Here is a 20,348-nt window from a genome sequence, read left to right as displayed (position 1 = left end):
TCGGTATCTACGTCATTATCTATTAAAGAATGAACAGCATAGTTACTTTTGTAACCCCTGCTTAACCAAAATATTCCAGCCAAACTCTGGCACTTCTGTGGTTATCCACAGTCTCTGAATGTAGGCCACTTTGTCCTTTACATAATGGTAGTCTTTCACCAGGCTGCCTTGTCCCATCATGAAAGATGCCCATTCGTCGTGACCGGGCGAAGATAAGGAGTCGACCTATTTACATCGGGGGTCACCGCATATCTTAGGAGCTCGTACAGCCTCCCAGGTTTGAGTCACAGGATCTCTAAGAGACAAGCAGTGGGATTAGTTTTGGATTGCTCTGGCAAAGAGCCAGCACAGACATCCTGGACCTAAGAGCCTCCTTCTGTGCTGTAACTGTCTCTGCTTCTATCTTCTACGCTTGCCTTGTGGCCTGCTTTGTCACATTTAAAACATCTGACTTCATTGTCTTCGCACTTTTTACTTCTACTTGGTTGCTCCCCTCTGTTCTCGCCCGGGGCAGGCTGAGCAACTGGCTTGCCGAGCAATTTGTCTGTGGCACAGCATGAGGCATTAGGTCTCCCTTCTGTGCAACAGCTGGCCTCTGCTCATAAGGCCAAGAAATGATCAGCACATGCCCGTCGCTGCTTGAGAGATTTACATCCCTGATCAAGTAACCAGATTCTTAAATTGTCTCAACTATTTCCAGAAATATATCTCTTAGCATTAGATGGCTATCATAATCCGTTACACCTTTGCTTATCGGTCTCATTGGTCGAACGTCTTCGAGCTGGATAACCTTTTCTCTAGAAGTACTGTCCAAGTCCTTTCTTAGTTTCTTAAATGTCTGCCTGTGCACTTCACATGTTTTACAATAATCTAGTCCATACTATTACCCAGCTCCACATTGAAACACATAAGTTTCTGAGGGTGATTGACAGGGTAGAGGTTGCGGAGAGGTTGTTTCTTATCAAAGTCACAAATGACATCCTATGTGACAGTAACAAAGTAAACTATCCCTCCTCGTCCTTCTCGACCTTTCTGCAGTCTTTGACATGGTTGACCACACCATCCTTCTCAAACGCCTCTCCACCGTTGTCCAGCTGGGTGGGACTGCACTCACCTGGTTTCATTCTTCTCTATCCCGTCGTAGCCAGAGAATCACCTGCAATGACTTCTCTTCCCGCTCCCGCTGCCAGTGCTGGATGAGCAGAAATTTCCTCCAACTAAACATTGGGAAGACCCAAGCCACTGTCTTCGGTCCCCACCACAAACTCCGTTCTCTAGCCACCGACTCCATTTTTCTCCTTAGCAACTGTCTGAGGCTGAATCAGACTGTTCGTAACCTTGGTGTCGTATTTGACCCGAGATGATGAGCTTCTGACTACATATTCATGCCATCACTAAGACCGCCTATTTCCACCTCTGTAACATCGCCCGATTCCGCCCCTGCCTCAGCTCATCTGCTGCTGAAACCCTCGTCCATGCCTTTGTTACCTCTAGACTTGACTATGCCAACGCACTCCTGGCTGGCCTCCCACCTTCCACCCGCAATAAACTTAAGGTCACCCAAAACGCTGCTGCCCATATCCTAACTCGCACCAAGTCCCATTCACCCATCGCCCCTGTGCTCACTGACCTACTTTGGCTCCCGGTTAAGCAATGCCTCAATTTTAAAATTCTCCTCCTTGTTTTCAAATCCCTCCATGGCCTCGCCCCTCCCTATCTCTGTAAGCTCCTCCAGATCTACAACCCTCCGAGATATCTGTGCTCCTCCAATTCTGGCCTCTTGCACATCCCTGATTTTAATCACTCCACCATTGGTGGCCGTGCCTTCAACTGCCGAGATCCTAAACTCTGGAATTCCCTCCCTAAACCTCTCCGCCTCTCTACCTCTCTTTCCTCCTTTAAGGCGCTCCTTAAAACCTACCTCTTTGACCAAGCTTTCTGCCCTAATATCTCCTTATGTGGCTCAGTGTCAAATTTTGTTTGGTAACACTCCTGTGAAGCGCCTTGGGACATTTTACTATGTTAAAGGCACTATATAAATACAAGTTGTTGTTGTAGTAGAGCACAGGACCATAGGTGAAATTCTCCAATTTTAAACTGAGTTTCTGATCTCAACTGTACTGTATTTTAACCTTTCCACTTGAGATCAAGATTTTATACTCCATTTGCAGATCTGTTCAATTTTAGTATATTAATTTTTGAGACCTTATTTTAAACATGCTAACTTTGCAAGATAATTAAGTGTCATGCATCAGTTTGTTGTGAAATGGTAATGTCTTTTAACAGATGTACTTCAGAACAAATCCTGCAATATAATAAGGTATTCAATGAATAGAACAAGTAATTCAGCGATATCTCTCAACAAATTCCCAGAATTTCTATATTCACTATGTGCAGTACAACTTGCTGTCTGAGTACCACAATTTTCAAAAGTCCCAGAGACAGAGGATTTCTGAGACTATGGGCTGGATTTTCTCAGCCCCATGGAGGCGGGACTGCCGGTAAAGTAGCAGAAAGTGGGGCCGGATGGCAAACCCACCCCCATCCCGCCGCCGTGCCCTTTTACCAGGAGGCGGGAAGATGTGCTGCTTCGGGTCCCGTCTCCTGGAGGCAGGAAAGGCATTAAATCCTTTTAACTGCCTGTTAACAGGTAGTTAACAGGCAGAAAAAAGGATTAGTGCCTTTTACCTTCACAGGTGAAGGCTTCCTGACCTCGGAGAACCCCGTCGGGTTGGAGGAGACGTGAAGGAGGTCTGTGGGGGTTGGAAGTACCTGGAAGTAAGATGTAGAGGTGAGTGATGGATGCAAGTGTGGAGTGGTAAGTATGTGAGGTAAGAGATAAGTGTTAAAAAATGTTAACTTACCTTGATTTCTTCCTACAGCCTTCACCCACCCTGGATCAGGAAACCCGACATCCTCCTTGTCGATTTCACAGACTGGCTGTTGGATCCTCCGAACCAACAGCCATCTGAAATTGACAAAGTTGAAAGGTTTGATGAGTCCTGAACACAAGGACTCATCAAACTACAGAGAATGTCAGTGTTTGACAGCTTCACAGAGCTGTCAAATGCTGACATTTCTTCTTTCAAGAAGTCTTGACAGATAGCACGTCAGACATTGACATGCTCTGTCAGTGACTTCCTCCCTAATTGGCCTGCTGAGCCGGCTGGGTGGGCTTAACAAGGTCAATCAGGGGAAAATCCCTCTGGTTGGTCAGACAATGATGGAGGCGGGACATTGACACGACAAGCAGTAGTCCCGCCTCCAACTCGTCGCCATTGAGAAAATCCAGCCCAGTGTAACAAAACACTTCAACAATAACAACATGGAAGTACATCACGGAGCACTTTGCAAGAGAGCAAGGAGGATACTGAGTAGTGGACTGGAAGGGTTAAGGGAGCAGTGAACTAAAAGTGCAGTGAAACAGATATATTTTAGGAGGCTTTTGAAAGAAGGGAGAGAGATTGCAAGGCAAAGTGGTTTTGGAAAGGACTTCCAAAGCCACTTGACTTCATTGGTAGGGCAAGTTAGTTACATTTTCAGTTCCTACCAACACTTAAATGTTTTGAGTCCCATCCATATTAACCTCCTTTAAGACCTGCTCAGACTGAAGCTAATAAGCGACTACAAGCTATCTCACACCTGGATCAGCCATCAAGACTGCATTTTCTTCAGCTCTGTGCCCATACCTCTCTTCACCTGCCACCAAAACCCTTATTTGCAGATTGTTCACCATTTCTGTGGAATTTCTGATTAGTGCATCAGGAATAGCAAAGAGTTCATTTCTCATAGGGGTCAAAAGGTTCAAAATCTGATTGGTTAAAGTGCTAAACTGTGATAATGACTGGTCTGCTGTGGTTTGTTCTTTAAAGTTTGCTAAATTTCACAAGCAGTGAGTGATATAGGACTACTGGAGACAACTGCATCATTTGTGTGTGTTCATGCATTTGTGCTCCAAACAGACCACACCCTGTAACCTACTCCTGTAGTTAAAACCAGTCAAGAGCAGATTTGGAATTTGGAATACAAAAATAAACACAAACCCAAGCAATGAGTGACTGGACAGAGCCATGGGTGTTTTATTTGCTTTAATCGGCCTAAACTGATCAATTGGGCTCGATTTTCCAAGCCCTGAGGAGGCGGGACAGCACATAAAATCACCCGCCCCCATCCCGCCTCCATGCCCTTTTGCCAGGAGGTGGGAGGATGTGCAGCTTCGGGTCCCGTCTCCTGGAGGCGGGAAAGGCTTTTAATCCTTTTATCTGCCGGTTAACAGGTAGTTAACGGGCAGAAAAAGGGATTAGTGCCATTTTACCTTCACAGGTGAAGGCTTCCCGACCATGGAGAACCCCGCCGGGTTGGAGGAGACGTGGAGGAGGTCTGCGGCAGTCGGAGGCACCTGGAAGTAAGGTGTAGAGGTGAGTGATGGGTGCAAGTGTGGAGTGGTAAGTATGCAAGGTAAGTGATAAGTTTAAAAAAGTGTTCACTTACCTTTTTTTACTTCTGTAGCCTTTAGCCATGCTGGATCAGGAGAGCGGACATCCACCTTGTCAATTTCAGGTAACGGCTGATGGACCCTCTGATCCATCAGACATCTGAAATTTACTTTTTTACAATGTTTTTTCAGTCCTCACCACAAAAGCGAATCAAACTCAAGAGAATGTCAGTGTTTGACAGCTTCACAGAGCTGTCAAACGCTGTCATTTCTTCTTTCAAGAAGTCTTGACAGATAGCACGTCTGACGTTGACGTGATCTGTCAGTGACTTCTTCCCTAATTGGCCTGCTGAGACCATCAGGCGGGCTTAACAAGCTCAATCAGGGGAAAATCCCTCTGAATGGTCAGGCGAGGATGAAGGCGGGGCATTGACACGACAAGCAGCAGTCCCGCCTCCAAGTCGCCTCCATTGACAAAATCCAGCCCATGATATTCATATTGACATCTAGAAAGTGAACTTTACTGGTGATGAGAGACAACGCTCAAATACAGGAACAGCAGTATAATGACACTGCCAGTATCAAAATTGGCCTCAAACTGAGAGGCTGCATTATTTCTCTGTGAACTCACAGGGTACAGGTCACCTAAACTTGCACAACTGTTTTACACATTATTTATTGTGATCTTGGGCTTGCTTAGATTTCTTTCTACTTTTTGAATCTTTCAGCCCAGAATGCAGCCCCGTTTTATGAGGAGTGGTGGTTCTTGGTGGTTATTGCCTTGGTTGGACTCATCTTTATCCTTCTGTTGGTGTTTGTGCTGATAATCCGTGGACAAAGCAAAAAATACACAAAAAAAGCAGATTCGGGTGAGTACACGAGTACACATCGGTAGTGGGGAAAATGCTAGAGTCTATTATTAAAAGATGTAATAGCAGAGCACTTGGAAAGCAGTGACCGGATCGGACAAAGTCAACATGGATTTACAAAAGGTAAATCATGCTTGAATAATCTACTGGAATTTTTTGACGATGTAACTGGTAAAATAGATAAGGGAGAACCAGTGGATGTGGTGTATTTGGACTTTCAGAAGGCTTTCCATAAGATCCCACATAAGAGATTAGCGTGCAAAATTAAGGCACATGGGATTGGGGGCAAGGTATTGACTTGGATAGAGAACTGGTTGGCGGACAGAAAGCAAAGAGTTGGAATAAACGGGTTGTTTTCCAAGTGGCAGGCAGTGACTAGTGGGGTACTGCAAGGAACGGTCCTAGGACCCCAGCTGTTCACAATATATATTAATGATCTGGACGAGGGAATTGGATGTAATATCTCCAAATTTGCAGACGACACAAAGCTGGGTGGGAGGGTAAGCTGTGAGGAGGATGTCGTGAAACTCCAGTACGATTTGGACAGGTTGGGTGATTGGGCAGAAACATGGCAAATGCACTATAATGTGGATAAATGTGAGGTTATCCACTTTGGTGGCAAAAACAGGAAGGCAGATTATTATTTGAATGGCAATAGATTGGGAGAAGGGGAAGTGCAAAGAGACCTGGCTGTTCTTGTGCACCAGTCGCTGAAGGTAAGCATGCAGGTGCAGCAGGCGGTTAAGAAGGCAAATGGTATGTTGGCCTTCGTAGCAAGAGGGTTCGAGTACAGGAACAAGGATGTCTTGCTACAGTTGTACAGGGCCTTGGTGAGACCGCACCTTGAGTATTGTGTGCAGTTTTGGTCGCCTTACCTGAGGAAGGACGTTCTTGCCATGGAAGGAGTGCAGCGAAGATTCACCAGGCTGATACCTGGGATGGCAGGAATGACGTATGAGGAGAAATTGTGTCGATTGGGCTTATACTCACTGGAGTTTAGAAGATTGAGAGGGGATCTCATCGAAACCTATAAAATTCTGTCAGGCCTGGACAGACTAGATGCAGGAAGGATGTTTCTGATGGCCGGGGAGTCCAGAACCAGGGGTCGTAGTCTAAGGATAAGGGGTAAGCCATTTAGGACTGAAATGAGGAGGAATTTCTTCACCCAGAGAGTGGTGAACCTGTGGAATTCTCTGCCACAGAGGGCGGTGGAGGCCAGTTCATTAAATATATTCAAGAAAGAGTTGGATATATTTCTTAAGGCTAAAGGGATCAAGGGATATGGGGAGAAGGCAGGGACAGGGTACTGAATTTGGATGATCAGCCATGATCTCATTGAATGGCGGAGCAGGCTCGAATGGCCGACTCCTGCTCCTATCTTCCATGTTTCTATGTTTCTATGCTGTGTCAGTTCACTAGGTCCTTGTGAAACTGGGATTAAAATTGAAGTTACTAAAGATCCCTAAACTGATTCTTCTTATTTAGAGTAGTAAAACAATTTTATTGAACCCTATCTCTGCAACACACACAAATGTATAAAACATAAAAATATCCCAACACTGACATGATTTTGCAATGGATTCTGTTAATGGAAGTAGCAGACTGTATAAATAGATCACTGTTTGGAAAATAACTTAAAAATAAAGAACTACAAAGGCATTGTCAAAGATGTCCTGACAGCTGATGGTGTAAAGTTCTAATTGCAATCTGTTTCAGCACAAATGTTTCCTGAGTAGTATTCACACCAGTACATTAAAGAGACACTGTTGCTCCTGTAAATTTATCGGGAAAGCTTTTTCCCCCATAAACATGCAAAGTGACACCACTTGCATCAGAAAACATATTGTGCAAAACGTCATGACATTGTTTGCATGAAAGAAATGATACCATTTTCTTCAGAACTCTCTCTTCACCTAAATGGTTATGACCCTGTGGCGTACCGATCACAGAAAGGACACAATCCGCTTTTCGGTCCGTAGACTATAAATCAGGCGTCATGCCTTTAAGAAGGATCACACCTTTAAGAAACTCGATCTGCAACATAGTTAATCCCAGAGCGGGGGAGGAGCAGTCGAAGCTGTGGACTGATGAAAAGCAGTCAGACTTGGGGTAGTCTCTGACGCCATTTTGTGTTCAACATGTAGTCTCAACAATTAAACCTTTTCTGTTGAACCTCTCCGAGTTCAGTATTTTTTGCTAGGAGTACGTAGACTCCTACATTGGTGACCCCGACGCTCAGGACGACTCCTAAGCGTAACCATGGCTGACACAAACGCAGTTTCTGTGAAGCTGCCGGAGTTCTGGGAGAACCTAGCCACCGCCTGGTTCCTTCAAGCCGAATCGCAATTCCGACTCCGCGGCATCACCGCTGACGCAACGATGTACGACTACCTCCTCGCCTCCCTGGGCAGCTCCACAATCATGAAAGTCTGGACAACACTACAAGACCCTCCGGAGGAAGACAAGTACGCACATCTCAAGGCCGCGCTCCTTAAAAAATTCACAGCCTCCCAATTTTTGCGCAACTGCCACCTCCTCGACCTCCCGGGCCTCGGTGACTCCACGCCGTCAGACTTGCTCTCACAGATGCTTGCTCTGACCGACGAGAAACCACCCGGCTCCCTCTTCCGCACGCTCTTTATCCGCCAACTACCTCCCAGCATCCGCCCGGCGATCGTGGCGTCCAGCCTCACGGACCTCGAGGTCCTGGCCGACGAAGCCGATAAGCTCCTGTCTGCCGGCTCCAACCACGCCGTCACCCCCGACCTGGCCTCCGCAGCGTCGGCGCGCGCTCCACCCTCTATCGCGCGGCCACACAGCTCGGCCACGAGGGCCCCCAGGCCCCCACGTCCCCCAAGCTCTCCGACCCAGGGCTACTGCTACTTCCATACCCGGTTCGGCGCACGGGCACGCCGCTGCAGCCATCCCTGCACGTTTCCAACCACCCCCACACCGGCCTACACGATGGCTGTGGGGCAAGCAGGCGCGCTGCTGTACGTTACGGACAGCGCCTCCGGACGCCGTTTCCTATGCGACACAGGCGCGCAGCGCAGCATCATCCCCGCGTCCGCACTCGAGATCCAGCGAGGCGGCCGCGGCCCTGCGCTGGCTGCCGCCAACGGCACCGACATCCGGACGTACGGCACCCGCACCGTCACCATCGACCTCACAGGCCGCCGCTACCACTGGGAGTTTATCACCGCCAAGGTGCTCTCCCCGCTCCTCGGTGCGGATTTCCTGTGCGCCCATGGCCTGTTGGTCGACATGCCTCGGCGCCGCCTCGTGGACATGAACACCATGTCACCTATCCCGGGCGCCATGGCCCCCCCAACCCGCCGAAATGGCGTGGCAGTGCCGCGCCCGCTCAACGGATGACTACTCAGCACTCCTGGCTGAGTTCCCAGCCCTCACCAACCCGACCTTCTCCGCGAAAGTTGCTAAGCACGAGGTAGAACACAGGCCCACCGGTGTATGCCCACGCCCGCAGGCTGGACCCGGCCAAGCTGGAGATCGCGCGGGCCAAGTTCGCCACAATGGAACAGCTCGGCATCATCCGCCGCTCCAACAGCCCCTGGGCCTCCCCACTCCACATCGTCACCAAACCCGACGGGGGATGGTGCCCCTGCAGAGACTACCGGCGCCTAAACGACGCCACCACGCCGGATCGGTACCCCATACCGCACATTCAAGACTTCTCGGCTAGACTGGCCGGCCGCTCAGTCTTCTCCAAAGTCGACCTGGTGCGCGGTTACCATCAGGTGCCAGTCCACCCCACGGACGTTCCCAAGACGGCCATAATCACCCCTTTTGGACTATTCGAGTTCCTCCGAATGCCCTTCGGCCTCAAAAACGCGACCCAGGCCTTCCAGCGGCTCATGGACTCGGTCCTCCGGGACCTGAAGTTCCTCTTTGTCTACCTGGATGACATCCTGGTAGCTAGTTCCTCCAAGCAGGAACACATCGAGCACCTCCGCACCCTGTTCCAGCGGCTCAGTGAGCACGGGCTCATCATCAGCCCAGCCAAGTGCCAATTCGGCCTCAGCAGGATCGAATTCCTCGGCCACCACATCACGCAGGACGGAGCCATTCCCCTGCCCGCCAAGGTGCAAGCCGTCCAGCAGTTCCCCCGGCCTACCACCATCAAAGGCCTCCAGGAGTTCTTGGGGATGATCAACTTTTACAACCGCTTCATTCCCGGAACGGCCTCCCTCATGCGGCCCCTATACGAAGCCCTCCGGGGTAAGAAAGACAGAATGGCGATCGAGTGGTCGGCGGACATGTTGACCGCTTTCGACTCGACCAAAAAGGCGCTCGCCGACGCCACCATGCTCGCTCACCCACAGCCCAACGCCAGGGTGGCCCTCACCACGGACGCCACCGACCACGCGGTCGGCGCCATGTACGAACAGTGGGTCGACGGGGCCTGGCAACCGCTGGCCTTTTTCAGCCGCCAACTGCGCCCCCCGGAGGCCAAATACAGCGCCTTTGACCGCGAGCTCCTCGCACTGTACCTGGCAGTCCGCCATTTTAGATTTCTTCTGGAAGGCCGCCCCTTCACCGCGTTTGTTGACCACAAACCCCTGACATTCGCGATGGCGAAATCTGCGGACCCATGGTCAGCCAGGCAACAACGCCAGCTCGCCGCGGTGTCCGAATTCACCACGGACATCCGGCACGTCTCCGGTCGAGACAACGTGGTGGCCGACTGCCTATCCCGCCCCGCCGTCCACGGCACCCACCTGGCAGTGGACTATGCTCAACTGGCAGCGGAGCAACGCACCGACCCCGATCTGCTCTCCGTGCCCACAACCCTCCCAGGGCTGCGACTGACCGACGTCGCCTGCGGCCCGTCCGCCGTCACAGTCAAATGCGACACCTCCTTGGCGCAACCCCACCCCGTAGTCCCGGCGTCCTGACGAAAACGGGTGTTCGACATCGTCCACGGCCTCTCACACCCCGGCACCCGCGCGTCCATTAGACTGGTGGCCAACCGATTTGTCTGGCGCGGCCTGCGCAAAGATGTGCGCGTCTGGTCCAGATCCTGCATAGCTTGCCAGCGTGCCAAAATCCACCAGCACGTCAAAGCCCCACTCGAGGAGTTCACCGTGCCAGAAAGAAGGTTTGACCACATCCACATCGACCTCGTCGGCCCCCTGCCGCCATCACAAGGTCACACTCACCTGCTGACAATCGTGGACCGTACCACCCGCTGGCCCGAGGCCATTCCACTGACGTCCAGCACCACCGCCGACATCGTGAGGGCGTTCATCGGTACCTGGATCGCTCGGTTTAGTGTCCCCTCCGACATGACGTCGGATAGAGGCCCGCAGTTCACCTCTGATCTGTGGGCCGCCATCGCCCGAAACCTCGGGGTGGCCGTTCACCACACCACGGCTTACCACCCCCAAGCCAACGGACTGTGCGAGTGATTCCACAGGTCCATGAAGGCGTCCCTCCACGCCAGCCTCGAGGACGAGGCTTAGATCGACCGCCTCCCGTGGGTGCTACTTGGCCTACGCTCCGCGGTCAAGGAAGACCTGCAAGCCTCGGTGGCGGAACTCGTGTACAGCCAGCCGCTGCGCGTACCCGGAGAGTTCCTGCCCACCGCCACGACCCCCTGGTCGGCTGACCAGCAACGCCGCGCTTTCGCCAACCGAGCACAACAGTTCGCTCTGGGGCCGGCACGGCGAACCAGCAACCCGCGTACCACCTAGCCTGCACATGGCCAAATTTGTTTTCGTGCGCCATGACGCCCACCGAGGACCTCTACGGCCCCCATACGATGGACCCTACAAGGTACTCCAGACGGGGAACAAGTTCTTCCTCCTCGAAGTGGGCGGCAGAACTGACAAGGTGTCGGTCGACCGGCTCAAGCTGGCGCACCTAGAGCCCGACGAACCCGTTCAAGTGGGCCAACCCCCACCGCGGGGCAGACCGCCTAAGAGCCCGACGCGTCCAACCGCCCCGCTCCCGACACCAACCGCCAAGAGCCGTTCCGGCCGTGCCATCAAGCCGCCACACCGGTTCGTATATTCCCGACTAGCGGATTCTGGGGGGAGCTGTGTGGCGTACCGATCACAGAAAGGACACAATCCGCTTTTCGGTCCGTAGACTATAAATCAGGCGTCATGCCTTTAAGAAGGATCACACCTTTAAGAAACTCGATCTGCAACACAGTTAAGCCCAGAGTGGGGGAGGAGCAGTCGAAGCTGTGGACTGATGAAAAGCAGTCAGACTTGGGGTAGTGTGGTGATTATTCTTTATGTTTAGTAAGAAGTATTGTGATTGGTTGTTTGTTTCCTGCCTTGGGATATATGTTGTAATCTCATTGGTAGTTGATGTCATGTGATTTGTGGTGGCCATCTTAAATTCAGTTCTTTCCAGCCTTTAGTTGGGACTGGGTGTTGAAGATGTGCTACAGGATTTTTAAGTTAATAAAGCCTAGATTAGAAAGGCAAATCTATTCTTTATTTCAATTTATTAACTTTATGTCAGAATGGAGTCTCTAAATAAGCTGAATATGCTGATCAACTACATTGCTCCGGATGTGTATAAGTATATTTTGGACTGTAAAACTTACGAAGTGGCTATTTCTACATTGGAAAAGATTTTTGTTAAACCAAAGAATGAGGTATTTGCACGTCACCTTCTATCTGCCCGTAGGCAGCAGGTGGGAGAATCTTTGGATACTTATTTACAAGCACTTCGGTGCCTTAGTGTTAACTGTAATTATAAGGCCGTGACGGCTGAAGAATATAAGGAAGAATCGGTACGGGATGCTTTTATTAATGGATTACTGTCTAGATCAATTCGTCAGCGGTTGTTAGAAAATAAGACTTTGGATCTTAAGAGTGCTTTTGAGCAAGCTTCTACATTGGATGTGGCTCAGAGAAGTTCGGATTCTTATGCTCTTTTTAATCGGCCTGTGACTCTGGTTTCGGCAGTTCCGGATGAAAAGGAATTATGTGGACTTAATAGGAATGGTTTACTAGATTCTGAAACAGTTTCTACTTCAGCGGCTGTTGCCTCTAGGATTCAGAAGTGTTATTTTTGTGGGAACGTCCGGCACCCTCGTCTGAAGTGTCCTGCTCGGGAGGCTGTGTGTAGTAAATGCGGCAAGAGAGGTCATTACGCACGTGTGTGTAAATCATCAGGTTCAATTACCTCCTCTGTAACTATTCAGCCTTTAGATAGGGCGTTTATTGCATCAATTTCTGCTGCATTTGCTCACGGCCTAAACAAAGCTTTAGTTACGACCCAAGTTAATGGGTTGGAAGTGAAGGCCCTTAATAGATACGGGCAGTACCGAGAGTTTTATAAGTCTTCAGTTTGCAAAGGAGAAGCATTTGAAAATTTCGCCTGTTTCCTATCAGGTGTGTATGGCTCAGACGACTCTCACTTCACAAGTAGCTGGTTGTTGCCTTGTGAAATTGATTCTTCTAGGTAATACATATACTGATATACGCCTATCTGTTTTGCCTAATCTCTGTGCGGATATTTTGATTGGTCATGATGTGCTTCAGTTACACGAGTCTCTCAGTCTTTCATTTGGAGGGACTAAGCCACCTTTATCTATTTGTGGATTAACCTCTTTATCCATTTCTCCATTATCACTTTTTTCCAATTTGATGCCGGATTGTAAGCCAATTGCTACCAAGTCAAGAAGGTATAGCAGTCAGGATAGAGAATTTATTAATTCTGAAGTTCAACGTCTCTTATTGGAAGGAATCATTGAACCTAGTTGTTCGCCTTGGCGGGCACAGGTAGTTGTCACGACTAACGAGAGACATAAGAAATGAATGGTGATAGACTATTCCCAAACTATTAATAGGTATACTCAATTAGATGCGTACCCTTTGCCTAAGATTGATGAGCTTATCAATAAAGTATCTCAGTATAAGGTTTTTAGCACTATTGACCTAAAGAGTGCTTATCATCAGATTCCTATTGTTAAGAAGGATCAACCATATACAGCCTTTGAGGCTGGTGGAAAGCTGTATCAGTTTTGCCGAATACCATTTGGTGTTACTAATGGTGTTGCTTGTTTTCAACGGGCAATGGATGCTTTTATAAGTGATAACTCTCTCTCTGACACCTTTTCATACTTAGATGACATCACGGTGTGTGGCAAATCAAGGGTGGAGCATGATTCTAATTTAGAAAGATTCCTTCAAGCTGCGGAAAAAGTTGGTTTAACTTTCAATAAAGAGAAGTGTACCTTTTCGACTACTGGGGTACATTATCTTGGGAAACAAGATTAAACCAGACCCAGAACGTCTGCGACCATTGATTGATTTACCTTGTCCTACTAATTCTAAGGCTTTGCAACGAGTTGTTGGACTGTTTTCTTACTATTCTAATTGGATTGCAAATTTTTCACAGAAGATCCGGCCTCTTATTCGGGTTACGACATATCCTCTATCATGGGAGGCCAGGACGTGTTTTGATAATTTTAAAAAGGATATCCTTGGAGCAGTTGTGCATTCTATTGATGAGCAGGTTCCTTTTGTGATTGAGACGGACGCTTCTGATTTTGCAATTGGGGCTACTCTGAACCAAAATGGAAGACCTGTGGCCTTTTTCTCACGTACCTTGAACAATAGTGAAAAAAGGCATTCTTCAATAGAGAAAGAGGCGTATGCAATAGTAGAAGCACTGCGTAAATGGAGACATTATTTATCGGGGCGACATTTTACGTTGGTAACTGATCAAAAGTCTGTGTCCTTTATGTTTGATGTCAAACATTTTGGAAAGATTAAGAATGATAAAATAATGAGGTGGAGGATTGAGTTGGCATGTTACCATTTTGATATAGTTTATCGTCCGGGGAAGAATAATGTTGCTGATAATGCGCTGTCGAGGGCTTATTGTTCTGTGATTCACGGAGATACGCTTATTAATCTTCACAATGCCTTATGCCATCCTGGGGTTACGAGGATGATACACTTCGTACGCAGTAAGAATTTGCCCTTTTCAGTTGAAGACGTCAAGCGGATGACTTCATCATGTTCTATCTGTGCTCAGTGTAAACCGAATTTCTTTAAGCCTCAACGAGCTCATCTTATAAAGGCTACTTCTCCTTTTGAACGTTTGAGCGTCGATTTCAAGGGGCCTCTTCCTTCAACCAGTCAAAACCGATATATATTTACTGTTGTGGATGAGTTTTCAAGGTTCCCTTTTGCTTTTCCTTCCGCAGATGTATCAGCTGCTACAGTTATCAAATGTCTGACTCAACTTTTTGTCATCTTTGGGATGCCTGCGTATATCCATTCGGATCAGGGAAGTTCTTTTATGTCTTCCCAGTTGAAGGAATACCTTCAGAGTTGGGGAATTTCTACGAGCAGAACTACTCCGTATAATCCCCAGGGTAATGGACAGTGCGAACGATACAATGGGGTGATCTGGAAGGCAGTTATGTTGGCTTTGACATCCCGGAACCTTAAGAATACACAGTGGGAAATGGTATTGCCTGATGCCCTGCATTCCATTAGATCATTGCTTTCAACGGCTACTAATGTGACCCCCCATGAAAGGCTCTTTAACTATCCGCGGAGATCTACTACGGGATATTCGGTACCTTCATGGCTTACTATGCAGGGACCTGTGCTGCTTCGACGCCATGTTAGATTGTCAAAATATGATCCTTTAGTGGAGAAGGTGGAGCTGTTGGAGGCAAATTCCCAATATGCTCATATTCGATTCCAAGATGGGAAAGAAAGTATCGTTTCAATTAAAGACTTGGGCCTAGAAATTCATTGACGCCACTTTTGGGGCGCTAAAGTGGGGCATCCGCTAAAGTTTGCGGCCGCCGCCAAATCTATGCCACTTCTCCGATATTCATTAGCTTCACCCTACTAGTTCGGGCGAGCGCTAAAACTGCTGCTGGACGCCTCTCTTTGGGCGCTAAGCCGGAGGTGGTGATCGATAGCGCCGAGGCCAGGCGCAGCGCAGGTGCAGCCATCTCGTGATTGACAGCAGACACCCTGGCGCCGGCCAGCTCTTAAGGGGGAAGGGTCGACTGTGTCTGCTGCCACGCCCTGGATAGTGGAGCCCTCCAGCTAGGCCTGAACACTGCTGCTGGACCCAAATAGCGCCTGAAGGCATGGAGAAGGCCCGTGAACGTGCGCAGCGCTTCTCAGAGCGTGATCTGAGTGTGCTGCTTGCTGCTGTGGAGAAGAGGCGCCATGTTTTGTACCCGGACAATGGAAAGAAGGCGACGGTCCGCGTCTACAGGAGAGCCTGGAGACATGTCGCCAGCAAGCTGTCAGCCAACAGCGACGTCCCCAGGACCGGTGCCCAATGCCGCAAAAAGTTAAATGACCTCACACGCATTGTCAGGGTGAGTACCCTTTCCAATGACCTCCTCATCCTTGCATGTGCACCTCACATTATGGGCAAAGGGACCTGAAAGCTCTAATGGCCAGCCTTCATCCAGCAGCTATGGCACAGGCATGAGCATCAATTGCACATTCTGCACTTAACATACTGGCCAGGCTATTCCACCATGGGAGGCAGTGCACACCAGATCATGGCGACACACTGGCCAGGCTATTCCACCATGGGAGGCAGTGCACACCAGATCATGGCGACACACTGGCTAGGCTATTCCACCATGGGAGGCAGTGCACACCAGATCATGGCGACACACTGGCCAGGCTATTCCACCATGGGAGGCAGTGCACACAAGATCACGGCGACACACTGTACTTAGAGGCCGTCCTTTCTCTTGCAGGCCAAGCTGGTGAATAATCGCAAGAGCCGGACTGCGACCGGGGGAGGCCGACCCCATATCCAGCCACTCACCGAACTGCAACATCGCGTGGAGCGCCTCATGGGTGGAGCGCCTCATGGGTGGCCGGGTGATTGGGCCCGTTGCATGTGGAGATGCCGACCCTGTTCTGGGCAGCAATGGTAAGGACATCACCTTTTGCACCTCTCTCGTCCCACTTGCGCATCAGATCTACATCCTTTGCCACTGTCCAACCAATGCGCTGAATGCCACCACTCATGCATCCCGCACTGACGCCCTCTCCTCACTCTAAAGCTACTCTTGTGCCTTCCTGCTTTCAGATGGTCAAGAGGAGGTCCCTCAACTTGCCAGTGACAGACCCTCCGAGGAGGAGCAGCAGGAGGAGCAAGAGGAAGGCGGCCCATCAGGGGAACCCTCAGCCGCGGCCACCCAGACCAATGTAGGGGACACGTCTTCCCTGGAGGGCAGCGTGGCGGAAGTGTCGAAGGGGAGGGGAGCTCCTGGGACCTGCGTGCTGCAGAAAGGCGGGAGGGGGGTGGAAGCTCGGCGGCCTTCTCCCCAGAGGGGGGATGCGTCGGAGGGGAGTCCAATTGCTGGGCCCAGCGGCCTCCAGCAACGCAGGAAGGGTCAGCCAGCTCGGCGGCCTTCTCCCCAGAGGGAGAGTCCGGCCTCCAGTCAGGAGATGCTCTTCGCCGAGGAGATGGAACGCCTCGAAGACTTGTCCGCGGACTCGGAGCGCCGGCACACGGAGCTCATGGCGGCAGTGGCACGGTTGCCTGAGTCCATCGATTCCCTCTCTCGGAGTGTGGCCGAGTTCGGGCCCTTAGAGGCCACCAGTCGGGCAGAATACCGGGCAGATCTGTCAGCGACTGGCCAGGTGATCAGTGGTGCCGTCCAGTCACTGGCTGCTCTGCTGCGGTCAGTGAACAGGTCAACACGGGCACTCACTGCTGCCACACTCGCTGTGTCAGCCAGGCATCGCCAGGGCACCCGGCGCGCTGTAGCAGCACAGCGGTCTGTCCCTCGGCAGATTGGTGCGCATGCTGCAGTGCTGGCCCGGGCGAGTGCCAGTGTCTCAGGCGACCAGCGAGCGCCTGCCATCCGCCAGCTTGCTGCCATTCCTCCAGCCGCCACTGCCACTCCCCCAGTGGAGCTGCCAGGAGCTGCTGCAGCGACTGATGCTGGCCAGCCACAGCTGCAGCAATCAACAGCCGCCCGCTCGACGGCCAGACCTCGACTAGGCCGACCCCCAAGGGCATCTGCCGTCACGACATGTGCCCCTCAGGAGCCTGCCCCCAGCCTTGCAGCAGCCAATGGCCTTACTTTGAGGCGGAGCAGCAGGGCGGGCAGGGGCCACCCAAAGATGGCCAAGGCATCGCCCTAGCGGGCCAAATAGTCGAATGTGTGGCCATTTGTGTTTGTTTCTTGAGGCTGAGAATTGGATGTTTGTTTTTTGAAGGCCGATGATGTGATGTTTGTTTTGGACGAAGGCCGAGAATGACGGCCATTTTAGTTGCCCTATTTTGTTAATCCTCTCCAGGCTGTGGGAGCGAGTAATGTGTTTGAGTGTTTTTTGGGGGTTTCGTCTGTTTTTGGTTTTCATGTGGGAAGGGCACAGAGTTTGTGCAATAAAACATTGTCCATGTTTGATCTTTGAAGTGTTTGTTGCCTTAACCAGCTGAGGGCTTGCGGAGCGGCTGCAATCATGTTCTATCATTGGCACAAGCCATTCCCTGACAGGGGGCCTAGAAGTGACGTTCAATAAGCCGCCGACGGGCGGCCCTTGGACCTTGTGCGTCCCTCCTGGGCTGGTACTCCTCGTCCTCGTCGTCCTCATGCTCCTCCTGCTCCTCCTCCTGAGGTGTTGGTCCAACGTGAGGTGGCAGTGCCTGAGTCCTGCGGATAGCCAGGTTGTGCAGCATGCAGCAAACGACGACGAATTGGGAGACTCGATCCTGCGAATACTGGAGGGCTCCCCCGGAGCGATCGAGACAGCGGAACCGTTGCTTGAGCACGCCGATTGTTTGTTCTATGAGGTTCCTCGTCGCTTGATGGCTCTCGTTGTATGCCTCTTCAGCAGGGGTCGTGGGCGCGCGGAGCGGGGTCATGAGCCAGGTACACAAAGGATAGCCTTTGTCCCCGATAAGCCATCCTCTTGGGGGAGGCTGTGCCTGGAACATGTCAGCCACAGTTGTCTGTCGCAGGATAAAGGCATCGTGGCTGCTGCCTGGAAAGCGGGCATTGACAGCTAGGATGCGCTGCCTGTGGTCACACACCAGCTGTACATTGAGGGAATGGTAGCCCTTCCGGTTGCGGTACTCCTCGGCATGCTCAAGAGGTGCCCGCAAAGCCACATGCGTGCAGTCAATGGCGCCCTGCACCATGGGGAAGCCCGCTATTCTTGCAAACCCCACTGCACGCTGCTTGTCCAGGGTCATGGGGAAGGAGATGAATTGATGTCTCCTTCTGAAAAGGGCTTCGGTCACCTGGCGGATGCAGCAATGCACGGCGAACTGGGAGATGTTAGCGATGTCCCCAGCAGTGGATTGGAAGGAGCCGGAGGCATAGAAGTTGAGAGCCACCTTCACTGCCACCGACAGAGACGTCCTGCGCATCAGCTGTGGCTGCAGATCTCTCTGAAGCAGCCGGCAGATGTCTGCAACCACCTCCCTTCGGAATCGCAGCCTCCTAACACACATCGCGGCAGACATGGTCAGATAGGAGGTCTGCTGGCGGTATACCCTGCGTGGGTAAGGCCTCAGTTGGCGACGCCTGTTGCCCCCTCTGCGTCTAGCCAGGGCTGCCACTCTCTCACGGCGTCTGTAAGCCCTTCTGGCATAAGGCTGAAATTCAGCGTTGCCACCCAATGCAGCCCCCATTATATGCTGGCAAACACTGAGCTCTGAATGAAGGCAAAGATAATTGGTAAGCTCTGGCCTGAGCCAAAAATACCTGTCCAAGTGTTGGTCCAAACCAGTAAACTCTCCTCCTTGGTCTCTGTCCAAAAAACCGTTGCACAAGAGTGAATGCTGCAAAATGGCTGGCCTTTATACTGCTGGGTAAGTGCCCTTTAATTTGCGCTCCCCGCGGCCCGGCTGGCCTGTGTACCGTTCCACTTCACAGTCGCTCGGGCCGCCCGGCGCACAATGGGCCGGCGCGAGTGAAGTTCCGGTTTGGGGCGCACAAAGGGCGTTGCACTATTAAATGACGTCATGATCTGCGCACGCAGCAGGGCGCGCGCTAAGACTTTGCGCCGGCGCTAAATGTGTCCTGAAGTTGGGGAGAGGCGCAGATCGTGCTGCGCCCGGGCGATCAGCGCCTAGCGCTCGAGATCTACTCCTAAGGCGCTAACGGCTGGCGCGCCCAACTGAATTTCTAGGCCTTGGCTCCTTGTGGTGGCCAGCCCTCTTCTGAGGATATTAACAATAGTCATGATTCAGATAATGTGGATGCTGTTACAGATACTACGAATATTTCCAATCCGACTGCAGATAATTATACTTCTATTAGTCAGCCCTCGATGGATGTTCATGACCGTCCCAGTTTACCTCCTGATGGGATTTCTAATCCGGAAACCGTTGAAAATCGGGATATGGATAGCCTTCCTGCAGAAGATACTTCTGTGTCTCCTGGTGTGGGAGGGCAAGGAATTTCACCAAGGTTAAGAAGGTCGACACGAACAAGATATCCGGTCGACCGATTGAAAATGAACTTTCAAATTGATAATGTTTTAAAATTGTTGAAATATTATATTATATTGTTTTAGTTGAGAGATACTTAATACTTATGTGCAATGTTACTATTTGTTGTTGCTCACTTAGTATTGTGTCATGTTGAATAGTTTTATTTTGTCTGTGCATAGTTTTAGTTGTAAATAATTAATTATAAATTGTAAAGGTTATTTAGGTTGGAGTATATTTTAAAAGGAGGGGTGAATGTGGTGATTATTCTTTATGTTTAGTAAGAAGTATTGTGAATGGTTGTTTGTTTCCTGCCTTGGGATATATGTTGTAATCTCATTGGTAGTTGATGTCATGTGATTTGTGGTGGCCATCTTAAATTCAGTTCTTTCCAGCCTTTAGTTGGGACTGGGTGTTGAAGATGTGCTGCAGGATTTTTAAGTTAATAAAGCCTAGATTAGAAAGGCAAATCTATTCTTTATTTCAGGTAGTCTCTGACGCCATTTTGTGTTCAACATGTAGTCTCAACAATTAAACCTTTTCTGTTGAACCTCTCCGAGTTCAGTATTTTTTGCTAGGAGTACGTAGACTCCTACAACCCACCCATAACTTCA

At 50.4% G+C, this 20,348-nt stretch overlaps 1 protein-coding gene across 7 annotated transcripts in view; it reads left to right on the top strand.

Moving 5' to 3' along the window:
* Nucleotides 1-20,348, top strand: part of sdk2b (sidekick cell adhesion molecule 2b) — a 1,061,066-nt gene that overhangs the window by 914,307 nt on the left and 126,411 nt on the right. For all 7 annotated transcript variants that reach the window (XM_085963616.1, XM_085963614.1, XM_085963610.1 and 4 more), the window contains one exon: nucleotides 5,164-5,304. In XM_085963616.1, the coding sequence (XP_085819742.1) occupies nucleotides 5,164-5,304 (141 nt within the window). The remainder of the gene's footprint in view (nucleotides 1-5,163; nucleotides 5,305-20,348) is intronic.

The sequence above is a fragment of the Somniosus microcephalus genome, chromosome 21 (genome assembly GCF_052327205.1).
Source record: "Somniosus microcephalus isolate GS21.2 chromosome 21, FLI_Smic_1.0, whole genome shotgun sequence".
In the NCBI taxonomy this organism is placed as follows: domain Eukaryota; kingdom Metazoa; phylum Chordata; class Chondrichthyes; order Squaliformes; family Somniosidae; genus Somniosus; species Somniosus microcephalus.
Note: the sequence above shows the minus strand (reverse complement) of the source record. Positions and strands in the feature narration are given on the sequence as shown.